The following is an 11,893-nucleotide window of genomic DNA, read 5'->3' as shown; positions in this document are numbered from 1 at the left end:
GCTCCTGCTTCTAAGCAGACGATTGCTCGTTGGATTTGTAGTACAATTCAGCTTGCACACTCTGTGGCAGGCCTGCCACAGCCAAAATCTGTTAAAGCCCATTCCACAAGGAAAGTGGGCTCATCTTGGGCGGCTGCCCGAGGGGTCTCGGCTTTACAACTTTGCCGAGCAGCTACTTGGTCAGGGGCAAACACGTTTGCTAAATTCTACAAATTTGATACCCTGGCTGAGGAGGACCTGGAGTTCTCTCATTTGGTGCTGCAGAGTCATCCGCACTCTCCCGCCCGTTTGGGAGCTTTGGTATAATCCCCATGGTCCTTACGGAGTCCCAGCATCCACTTAGGACGTCAGAGAAAATAAGAATTTACTTACCGATAATTCTATTTCTCGTAGTCCGTAGTGGATGCTGGGCGCCCATCCCAAGTGCGGATTGTCTGCAATACTTGTATATAGTTATTGTTACAATAACATCGGGTTGTTTATTGTTGTGAGCCATCTTTCAGAGGCTCCTACGTTTTATCATACTGTTAACAGGGTTCAGATCACAAGTTGTATGGTGTGATTGATGTGGCTGGTATGAGTCTTACCCGGGATTCAAAATCCTTCCTTATTATGTACGCTCGTCCGGGCACAGTATCCTAACTGAGGCTTGGAGGAGGGTCATAGGGGGAGGAGCCAGTGCACACCACCTGATCCTAAAGCTTTACTTTTGTGCCCTGTCTCCTGCGGAGCCGCTATTCCCCATGGTCCTTACGGAGTCCCAGCATCCACTACGGACTACGAGAAATAGAATTATCGGTAAGTAAATTCTTATTTTTTCCCCTCTTCTGTGCCAGGGACCTCTCGTGGAGAAGATAATAAAATTTCCCACTTATAGGCGTGTCATGTGCATATGTAGTGTGTCTGTGACCACATGAGGCCAAACAATTAGAAAACCTCCATAACTGTAGTACACTATATGGGGGAGATGTATCAAGCCTCAGAGAATAATAAAGTGGGTAAATTGCCCAACGCTTCTGTCATTTATCTAGCACAGTATATGAAATGGCAGTTAGATGCTGCTTGGCTGCTATGGGCAACTACATCACTTTATCTCTTTCCAAGGCTTGACACATCTCCCCTTCTGAGTCTAGGGCAGGCATAAATAATACCCCTTTCAGACTTACGCAGCTGGGTCGCACCCTGGAATTTGTACACAGGTGCTTCCCCATACCTCCCAACATGACCCTCTCCAGGAGGGACAGAATGCTCTGCTCCTGGACTTCCCTCTTAATTTATGATTGCCATCACCTGTGCTGAAACACCTTTCTGATCCATTACCCTGTTTAAAACAGGTGCAGACAATCATACATTAAAAGAAAAGTCCAGGAGCAGAGCATTCTGTCCCTCCTGGAGAGGGTCATGTTGGGAGGTATGCATCCCGCTTGAGACCCCTTTCAGACATGCGACCCGGCCCGGAATATTGCCAGGTTGTTGACGTCACTGCTGACGCTACAGAAGGCGGCGCTTGGAGATGATCATCTCCAAGTGCTGCCTCCTCCTATGCAGAGAACAACTTACCGTTCACACTGCACACATCCCGGGTCGATTCCAGCTTCAACCCAGGTCACGACCTCGGATGAAATGCCGGGACGCTTGGCCGGGATATTCTTTTAGGACCCTTTCAGACTAGGCAAAATCCCAGGTTGATGTGCGTTCACTTGCAATAACACAGGACATTTTTCTAGTCTGAAAGGGGTATAACAGGCAGGAAACAACAGTATGACAATACTGGGAACATGAAGAAGACCGAGGCGGAGCCAGTGTCTCGGGTGCCCAGTAAGGGCAATGACTCCCACCTCCTGAGGGTTCCCTTCTCTGCTCCAAACTAAACATAATGTATGTGCTGTGCAGCCTGCACGTCATGTATGTACAGAGGCGGATTGGCCATAGGGTTCACAGGGAAGATTCCCGGTGGGCCGACGCAACCGTGGGGCCTGTTTTGTTTGAGGACATGTGGACCTTTTTATGGACATAATGAATGAAAGATGCAAGATAATTTGTATATATGAAAATTACTTTGCCACTTAGCCTGTGATTGCAGATAATCTAGTGCAGAGGTTCTCAAACTCGGTCCTCGGGGGCCCACACAGTGCATGTTTTGCAGGTCTCCTCACAGAATCGCAAGTGAAATAATTAGCTCCACCTGTGGACCTTTTAAAATGTGTCAGTGAGTAATTAATACACCTGTGCACCTGCTGGGTTACCTGCAAAACATGCACAGTGTGGGTTCCTGAGGACCGAGTTTGAGAACCTGTGATCTAGTGTATGCTCTGTCTGCCTGCTTGGCTGACATATAAGATTGAGTGAATAGTGATTGGGATACGGTTGGTATAATAAGCAAGAAAATATATATTTCTAAAGAATGATATAGTTTCCTAAATTCTGAAGGTGTATCATATAATGTGCTCATAATATTTCATTTTAATTTTTTTTAACTTCCCCCTTGATGCTGGACATGCCCACTATCTGGAAAGTCTTGGGGGGAGGGTGCTGCTGCCATGGCCCATGGCTAGACCTAGACCTTACACCTCTGGTGCTGCCCATGTGGGGCCACTAGTACAAATTTTTCCAGGGCCGCTTTTTGTTCCCAATCCGCCCCTGTGTATGTAGCATTGCACAGGGTGTGTGTGTAGCTGGGAGGAGGCAGCAGTGCGTGTGTGTAGCTGGGAGCAGGCAGCATTGCAAGGGCTGTGTGTGTAGCTGGGAGTAGGCAGCATTGTACGGGCTATGTGTGTAGCTGGGAGCATTGCACAGACTGTGTGTAGTAGGGAGCAGGCAGCAGTGCACAGACTGTGTGTGTAGCAGGGTGCATTGCACGGGCTGTGTGTGTAGCTGGGAGCATTGCACGGGCTGTGTGTGTAGCTGGGAGCAGGCAGAATTGCACAAGCTGTGTGTGTGTAGCTGGGAGCAGACAGCATTGCACAGGCTGTGTGTGTAGCAGGGATCATTGCACAGGCTGTGTGTGTAGCAGGGATCATTGCATACCTCCCAACATGACCCTCTCCAGGAGGGACACAATGCTCTGCTTCTGGACGTTTCTCTTAATGTATGATTGTCTGCACCTGTGTTGAACAGGTTAGTGGATAAGAAAGGTGTTTCAACACAGGTGATGGCAATCATAAATGAATAGGGAAGTCCAGGAGCAGAGCATTGTGTCCCTCCTGGAGAGGGTCACGTTGGGAGGTATGCCATTGCACGGGCTGTGTGTGTAGCTGGGAGCATTGCACAGGCTGTGTGTGTAGCTGGGAGCAGGCAGAATTGCACAGGCTGTGTGTGTAGCTGGGAGCAGGCAGAATTGCACAGGCTGTGTGTGTAGCTGGGAGCAGGCAGCAGGTGCTGCAGATAGGGGGGAACCATAGTACGAGACCTGTTTCCAGCAGGACATATTCCGCTGCAGCACACTACTCTTCCTACTTGGGAGCACACACTCTCCCCTTCCTTCCCCCAAACCTCAACCCCTTACCCACAGCAGCCACCCGGGAGAGAGAGGCAGGAGGAGGATCCAGGTAAGGGGCGACCATCTGCAGCCACCTGCACCAACATCACGGCCACTGCTGCTCAGGGTGATAGAGAGGCCATACATGACGGTAAGAGCACGTCTTACCAGAACCTATAGATATTGCAACTTCTGCTCCATCTAGCCTGTGCATGCTGTATGCTCTGTCCCCTGCTCTCAGTTTTCCCCCCATGCCAGGCACAGTGACAGTAGCATGCACTGATCACAGATTACTCTGCACCTTGCATATGGCTCAGGCAGGGGGACAGCCACACACACTCTAAACTGAGATATGTGTATTCTGTTTGTATTATTTTGGCTATGACCTTTGGCAGCATGAAAAGAATAACATCACATATATAGCTATTGGTATATGTGTTTAACGTTTGATCCAAGGTAGAAACATAACCAGTCAATTTAGGCCAGTGAAGGGCAACAGGTGGCCCAGGGGCCACATGCAACCCTAAAAGCCCTCGCTTGCACCCCGCTGTTACTTCCTGCTTGTTGTCATATTTGTTTGTGTAGTTTGTTTATTACAAATACCTGCTGATGTCTTATTATAGATGGGTATCTCATCAAACGAATTTATTCATTTAAATGACTACTTTTGCAGGGAAAACTAACTGTAGTCTTATGTTGTTAGTACATCAGTTGGTTGTGTTTGCAATTGGGGTCTTGGGAGCTCATCCAAAATAATGTGGTGAATCATGGGGGGAGAAGCAGTGAAAAGAGTGGAGAATTGAGCCAGTGGAGACGTTGCCCATGGCAACCAATCAGTATTGAGGTAACATTTATCAAGTGCATTCTGTGAAATTATAAGTAGCAGCTCCTTGGTTGCCATGGGCAACTTCTCCACTCTTTTCACTGCTTGTGTGTTATGCCTGGTTAGGTAATTCTGTACTGACCACTATTATGGTCTTTCATTTGCAAAGAGATTTATACAGTAAATATTTTATTCTGTCAGAAATTGGAGGTTTTTGTATGAAATCATGAAAAAAGTATGGAGAAGTTGCCCCTAGTAACCAATCAGTTTTGAAGTAGCATTTATCAAGTACATTCTATTAATTAATATGTAAAAGCTGGTTGCTGTGAACAACACTGATCCACTTCTACACTCTTTTCACTACTTGATACATCACCTTAGCAGGTTGTTAGGCCACCTGTGTAAGCCTATAGAAATATTAAATACAAATGCCATAGGACTGTATTGGAATTGACATGTTTGCTGTATGGTTTGATTGTATTAAATGATGGCATATAGCTAAAACAAAAGCACCATCTGTAAGAAGGCAGTCCATTATACATTGGTACGTCAGTGTTTGCAGTACTCAACATTATGTATCTTTGCATATGGCAGCAATACACAATTATGTTTCACTGAGATGCGGTCAAGATCCCGGCGGTCGGAATACTGATACCGGGATCCGGAGTGGCACAATCCCGACATATTCTCCCTTTGTTGGTGTCCACGACACCCATAGGGGGAGAATAAATTAGTGTGCCAAGCGTAGCGCAGCGAGGCCGCAAGGGGCTGCGTTGCCCTCACCCCCCTGTCGGGATTGTGCCGGTCGGGATCCCGATGTCGGTATTCCGACCGCCAGGATCTCGTACTGATTCCGTTTCACTGTATATTAGCTCCTCTAAGTAAAAGCTCTGTACACATTAGGATGACATCGCAAACCATGCTAGTTGTCCGTGACAGGATTTGACGTCGGCAAGTGCATACACACTTGCCGATGTCGGCTGCGAGGGGTGGGCTGGGCCATGATGCATGCAGGTCCGACCTGCGATGCAGGATATGACCCGCGGGAGCGTGCATCATATCCTGTATCGTGTGTACACACTATACAATATTGCAACGAACCGGCCGATATCATCCGGATCGTATGCGATATTGCATAGTGTGTACGCACCATTAGTCTTGAGTGGAGGTCTATTGGAATCACTGATTTGGGATTAAACACTTATAAAATTAAGAGAAACAGAGATGAGCTAAATTAAAAACGCCAGAGGTTTGGCTCATCTTTGCTTCATAACTAGACCCCTAGAAAACGTAGGTGTCTGAGCTTATTGGACTGACCTGGAACTTCTGATTGTGACATGTTATACTATGTGCTGCAGTACGTGTTGAGCCAATTACTAATACTTATTGATCTATGATGGTCTGAAATGTCAAACATGTTTGAAAATCAAAACCAACGTTCACAACTGTTCTTCTGTTTTCCAAAGTTGGATAACGTACATACACGGAACGCCAATCACTCAGAATGGTCGCTAATGGCAGGATGAGAGCAGTAATCATTCAGTGTATAGCAAGCTCTTTATGGCTTCCTAGTGATACCCCCATTCACATTATTACACACACGCACAACTCCTCCACTGTCATTTTAAAATGACAAACTTAAATGTTCGGCCACTTGTGGTAGTGTAACTTTTCAGAAATATTTAGCAAAATTTACTCCATAATTAGTGATGTAAATAGGGATATTTAATATGAGCGTATACAGCAATAAAAAATAAATAAAAAAACTGGCGTCGAGTAATTCACCCAAAAGTAAATAGAGTATTCTGTTTAGTATTCCTACTGCTGACAATAATAAAGGGATACTAGTCCTCTTTCGAGAGACAAGAAAAAGTCTAGTTCTAGGAATTTATAAACGGAGACTATGGGGGTCTATTCATGAAATGGTGAAAACAGTGGAGAAGTTGCCCATAGCAACCAAGCATTGTTGAGGTAACATTTATAAAGTGCATTCTTTAAAATTATACATAGCAGCTGATTGGTTGCTATGGGCAACTTCTGTACTGACTCACTTCACCACACTTCACTGCTTCATGAATAGATCTGTAAGTAAAATAACTATAAATAAATGTAATCGCTGTATTGAATATAACCGTATCTCCCGGAATTGAATAATATAAAATCAACACCATGGGCTCAATCCTATTAACCGCGATGTCCCCCCCCCCCCCCCCCCCCACCGAGAAGCAGATGATTAAAAAAGCCGCCCCTTCATGAATAAAGCACAGACTTCCTCAATAAGGCAGATGTACAGATGTGTCCTCATACATTCAGCTTACTCAGCCTGCCGTTGCAGATGAACATCACAGCCGATTGGTCGCGATGTTCATCTGATGTGCGATCGCATCGCAAGAGCAGGGAGGAGGTGGTATGCATTTGTATTTGCATTGCTAAGGACTGCAAATGCAAAGCTGCTGTGGGCAGCTTTGCATTTGCAATCCTAAATGGATCAAGGGCCTAATTCAGATCTGATTGCAGTAGCAAATTTGTTAGCTAATGGGCAAAACCATGTGCACTGCAGAGGGGGGGGGGGGGGGGCTAGATATAACGTGTAGAGAGAATTAGATTTGGGTGTGGTGTGTTCAATCTAAATTGCAGTGTAAAAATAAAGCAGCCAGTATTTACCCTGCACAGAAACAATATTACCCACTGAAATCTAACTCTCTGCAAATGTTATATCTGCCCCACCTGCAGTGCACATGGTTTTGCCCATTAGCTAACAAATTTGCTGCTGCGATAAGATCTGAATTAGGCCCCAAGTCCATAGTTCCTAGTTTGTACACAGGGATAACATTTGTCAGTAAAATGTAGCATATAGTAACTGTATTACCTGGTGGCACTGCACATACTGAATCCCAGGTGTGTCCTGAGCAGATTTGGAGAAGAGATAAAATGGAGAGTGATAAAGTACCAACCAATCCGTTTCTAACTGACATTTCACAGACTGTTCTAGAAAACAAATAGGAGCTTATTGGTTGATACTTTGGAGTCTATTCTTGAAGCAATGAAAAGAGTGGAGGAGTGAGCCAGTGGAGAAGTTGCCCATGGCTATGGCAACCAATCAGCTTTTAAGTAACATTTGTCAAAAGCATTCTATAAAATTATACGTAGCAGCTGATTGGTTGCAATGGGCAATTTCTCCACTGGCTCACTACTCTACTTTTTTCACTACTTCATGAATAGACCCCTTTATCTTTCTCCACTTTCTCTCTCCAAGCTTTGATAAATCTCAGCCCTAAGCTGTAAATTTGCTACCTGCCACTACCATAAACCTGACTAAAAAGTTATACAACATAACCTATAACTCACAATGTACATTTGTCTATTAATGGTATTTTGTTGTTCTGTAGGTGCCCTGAATTCTCAGATCCATTGTAATCTAATTTGCCACATTTTTGTGAATGGATCCAGAAAGCTGGAAAATGGCAGCAACCAACTTTAAATTTCTGAATCAGGGAAGTGACACAACTGCACGCAAAACCTTACAAGTATATCATGGCAAGTACTTAACGACAGAACGATTTGTGAAGAGGACAACCAGTGTATTAAGAAATGAAGAGTCTGCAAAGCTGGAAGCCAGATACATACATGCCAGCAGAAAAGCCAGCCATAGTCATTACCCCATGTCTGTTGAACACGGGGAAGTGAAAAGAGCTTTTTCTGAGGAAAGCCGAACAAATGCTAGCAATAAATATTCCATAAACAAATGGGCTGAATCGGTACCAAATCAGACGCACCGCAGAGAAAATGTAGCACTTACTGCCTACAGCAGAGATTCACATAACTTAAAGTCGCCTTTTGGGGTGGAAGTTAAAAGATCGCCGGTTCTAATGAGGGATGCTAGTCGTACTTTTATTCCGCAAAGAGAAAAGACAAATTCCCAAATTTTCAGGGAAGGTGTAAAGGCATATGCCGCCACTTACACTGATGCCAAAGATTCAGTCTCGGTCCTGTGCAACAGGACTAAAGTCCCTGGGGGAAAACACAGACTAATAAATACAACCCCTTTACAAGGTAATGAAGAAGTACACTGTGAAGATAAGCGTTATCTTGGAATTCCATTTAATCATTCCCATAAGCGGATTATGGTGCAAAATAATGTGCCGCATCACAGTGAGACAAGTGGACCATGGAAAAGAATGAAAATAAATGATCAAGAATCCTCAGCCCGCACAACGGATAGAGTGCACCAGAAAATGTTTGAGCAACACCGGTTACCTTACAAGGACATACCTAGTGGAAGTGGTGCGTTTACCCATACTGACGGTGGCAAAACTGTCGCATGTAGGTCTACAGTAAATAGAATACAAAGAGATAAATGTAGAAGTTCACTAACTGATAAGACAAAAGGGGAACTTACAGTTTCTAAACAAAAAGACAAGCCCATAGGAAGCTCCACATTTAGGAGATTTCTCCTCATTGATAGTCAAGGGCTGCCTTACACTGTGGTTGTAGAAGAACCTAAATCTACAAAACTGAGTAACCCGATCAATGAGTACAGCTCAGATAGCACGCATGCTGGTGTCTCCAAATCGTTAGCTCCTCGAAAGGTTTATAAATGTCCAGTGTGCTTTAGGATATTTGAGTATCTCTCCTACCTCCAGAGACACAGCATTGCCCATTCTCAACAGAAGCCTCATGTGTGCAAGATTTGTGGCAAAGCTTTTAAAAGGACTTCGCACCTCACACGTCACAAGTACACTCATTTCGGTGGAAAGCCTTTCCAGTGCCAAATATGTCAGCGCAGGTTTCGGGATGCTGGGGAGCTGACTCGTCATCAGCAGAGCCATACTGGAGAAAGACCTCACCAATGTGAAGTTTGTAACATGTGTTTCGGCGAACACAGCACTTTGCAACGTCACATGCTTTCAAAACATATGAAATAAGAAAGTAGACAGGGCACACTGGAAAGCAGTCATCCACGTGTTGTACCTGATTGCAGAATGGTTAGCTTTATTACATGTTCTATTGGTCCATATTTTAAATTTTCGTCTTTGGGATGAATGAAAGAAAAGCATATTATTCTATGCTGTAGGAAAGAGTATGGACCAAAATCACACCTTAACTATTTAGCACTTGCTTCCAGTAGAGAAGTCCAGTCCATTATGAAATAATGCACATATGTAGATTTATATATCGGTAGTAACCCATTGAATTCCTAACCTTGTACTCCTCAAAGTAGAGCGTACAGATAGAATGGTGCTTCCTTTTATAGCTTTTTCTTTTGAAGCGTATTTGTAAACTAAATACCACCTTACACTTTTTCGTGAGAGTGAAACAGTAAATATGTATTACACTGGAGCTGTCTGACGATAGAGGATTTAAGATAATTAAGAATACATAGACTTATACATTAAGCACTGCTCCAATTTTTTTTTTCTCTCGAAGTTAAATGTCTGCATTATAAATGTATTGACTGTCATTCACAAATACAGGATTTTCTTCAGGGCCAAGGGAATTATATTTCTTAAAGTAGGTGATCTATTTTCTTTTTTACATGTGTGTAAGTAATTTTTGCTTGTTTCATCCATATACTATGCTTGTTTACAGAGAAGAGAGTAAAAATGCTCAGTCATGTTGTATCTGTGTTTATTATGTTAGGTGGCAGTTAAGTTAATATGAAATTGAAACACAAGAAACAAATCCTGGTTGTTATCCTGTGTTCCTTTTTTTCTCTCTCTCTCTCTCTCTCTCTCTCTCTCTCTCTCTCTCTCTCTCTCTCTCTCTCTCTCTCTCTCTCTCTCTCTCTCTCTCTCTCTCTCTCTCTCTCTCTCTCTCTCTCTCTCTCCCTGTTACGTCCTAGAGGATACTGGGCTCCATTTAGTACCATGGGGTATAGACAGGTCCACTAGAAGCCTGGGGCACTTTAAGAAATCAATAGTGTGCACTGGCTCCTCCCTCTATGCCCCTCCTACCAGACTCGGTTTAGAAAGTATGCCCGGAGGAGCCGGTCACGCTTAAGGAAGCTCCTGAAGAGCTTTCTGTTTGTTATTTTCAGACAGGGCTGGTTGGCAGCCTGTCTACTTCGTGGAAGTTAGGGGAGTGGGCCCCAACCTCCTATAGAGTTAATGGTCCCATTCCCCGCTGACAGGACATTGAGCTCGTGAGGGAACCATTTGCAAGCCCCACCACGTCGAGCGTACATTCCCGCAGCATGCCGCCACCCCTAACAGAGCCAGAAGTTAGAAGAGTGGTGAGTACTATGCCGGCGTCCCGGTTAGCGGGTCGCTGGCTGTTATGGCGGCACAAGGGTAGGAGCGCAGCTCTGAGTGCATGCTGCGTCTCCAGGCTCAGATCAGCAGTCCTGCACCGCTTGAGGGGCGAGCTGAGTCGTTTTTAAACAACTACTCTCACTGGCACAGCGCTTACAGGGGCTCTGACCCACTGTTAAGCACCAAAATCACCTCAGCCAGTATAAAAAACCGGGACGACCGCGCGCCATTGAGGGGACGGGGCCTCACTATGAGTGGATCCAGCAGCTCACCAGCGGCATTTTTCCTCTGCAGCTTACACAGACAGACTGGCAGGGAAGCATAGCTCCTCCACAAGGACTCCAGATTACCTCAGCGGTACCAGGGGGTCCTAGCAACGGGGCAGAGCAAGGTTAGAATACTAAGCCCCTATTAAGGGTACTTAGTTTGCGACCCAGCTAAGCTTGGCATTACCTATAAGGGTGCGGTGTGGCTGGCTCAATCTTACTCTGTGTCTCCCTAGAGGTTGTGTTCTTTCACAATTTTTTTTTTTTTTTTTAACATTTTATTGAAGTTTTTCAATGGGGCAGGTACACTCAGTCAGGAGTACAACTGATGATAAAATTCAATAAATCTGAGTAAACATTACATTTCTGACCATTTTAGTAATAAGATATAATAAGGACAAACACAAACGAGACACACACAAAAAGGAATGAGACACAGGTAGGTAGAGGGGAAAGGGAGATAGAAGAAAGATAAAAGAGAACGTTCATGGGTACCATTTCACATATCTGCAATCATGTATGGGGATCCTAGAGCAGGAAGGTCAAATAAAGTGATAACATTTTCTAAGACAAATAAACCACATTCAGGTAGCTGAAGCTGAAGAGGATAATCTAAGGAGTAAGACAGGTTTTCACTTTCGACCAGTCACGAGTACCAAAATAAGATGAAATAGCATTTACGGAATCAGCATCCAGGGTAAGAATATATAAGTCCCATTTGTTGTGGAAAGTCCTCAGTGAAAAGACTTTGTTCAGCAAGAGAGAGCGCATATCAAAGTACAAGAACATTAAAAGTCGGACCTTCAGTTCCTGAAGCGTGGGGGCAGATTTCTTGGTCCAGTGTATTAGTATCAATTTCTTGGCGAGAGTCAGTATGAGGACAATAAGAGGTATGCAGCGAGGAGAGTGCTTTCCAAACTGCCATTCGCGGAAGTGGAGCAAAAGGCAAGCCTCGGGGTTGGGAGTGAGGGATACATGAAGGATAGAGCTCAGAAAAGAGACTGATTTACACCAAAACCTACGTATTTTGGAACATTCCCAGAAACAGTGAAATAATTTGGCATTTTGCATAGTA

General features: G+C 44.5%; 2 protein-coding genes across 6 annotated transcripts in view; both read left to right on the top strand.

Annotated features, from left to right (window-relative positions):
- The first annotated feature begins 1,560 nt into the window (after positions 1–1,560).
- Positions 1,561–9,983, top strand: LOC134966167 (zinc finger protein 99-like). Of its 2 annotated transcripts, none has more exons than XM_063942714.1 (2): positions 1,561–1,905; positions 7,691–9,983. In XM_063942714.1, the coding sequence occupies exon 2, from the start codon at positions 7,742–7,744 to the stop codon at positions 9,224–9,226; it is 1,485 nt and encodes a 494-aa protein (XP_063798784.1). In that variant the 5' UTR covers positions 1,561–1,905; positions 7,691–7,741; the 3' UTR covers positions 9,227–9,983. The 2 variants fall into 2 exon arrangements, with proteins under 2 accessions (XP_063798784.1, XP_063798785.1); XM_063942715.1 differs by lacking the exon at positions 1,561–1,905 and adding an exon at positions 3,176–3,225.
- Positions 3,279–11,893, top strand: part of LOC134966166 (zinc finger protein 436-like) — a 125,348-nt gene continuing 116,733 nt past the window's right edge. The window contains exon 1 of one of the 4 annotated variants that reach the window (XM_063942711.1): positions 3,279–3,629. The gene's annotated coding sequence lies outside the window, so the exon portion shown is untranslated. Of the gene's footprint in view, positions 3,630–8,558; positions 8,625–9,071; positions 9,158–11,893 lie in introns of those variants that run through there. The other 3 variants (XM_063942713.1, XM_063942710.1, XM_063942712.1) reach the window with 3 other exon arrangements.

Source organism: Pseudophryne corroboree, chromosome 10 (assembly GCF_028390025.1).
Source record: "Pseudophryne corroboree isolate aPseCor3 chromosome 10, aPseCor3.hap2, whole genome shotgun sequence".
Taxonomy (NCBI): Eukaryota; Metazoa; Chordata; class Amphibia; order Anura; family Myobatrachidae; genus Pseudophryne; species Pseudophryne corroboree.
This window is presented reverse-complemented; position numbering and strand designations above follow the sequence as displayed.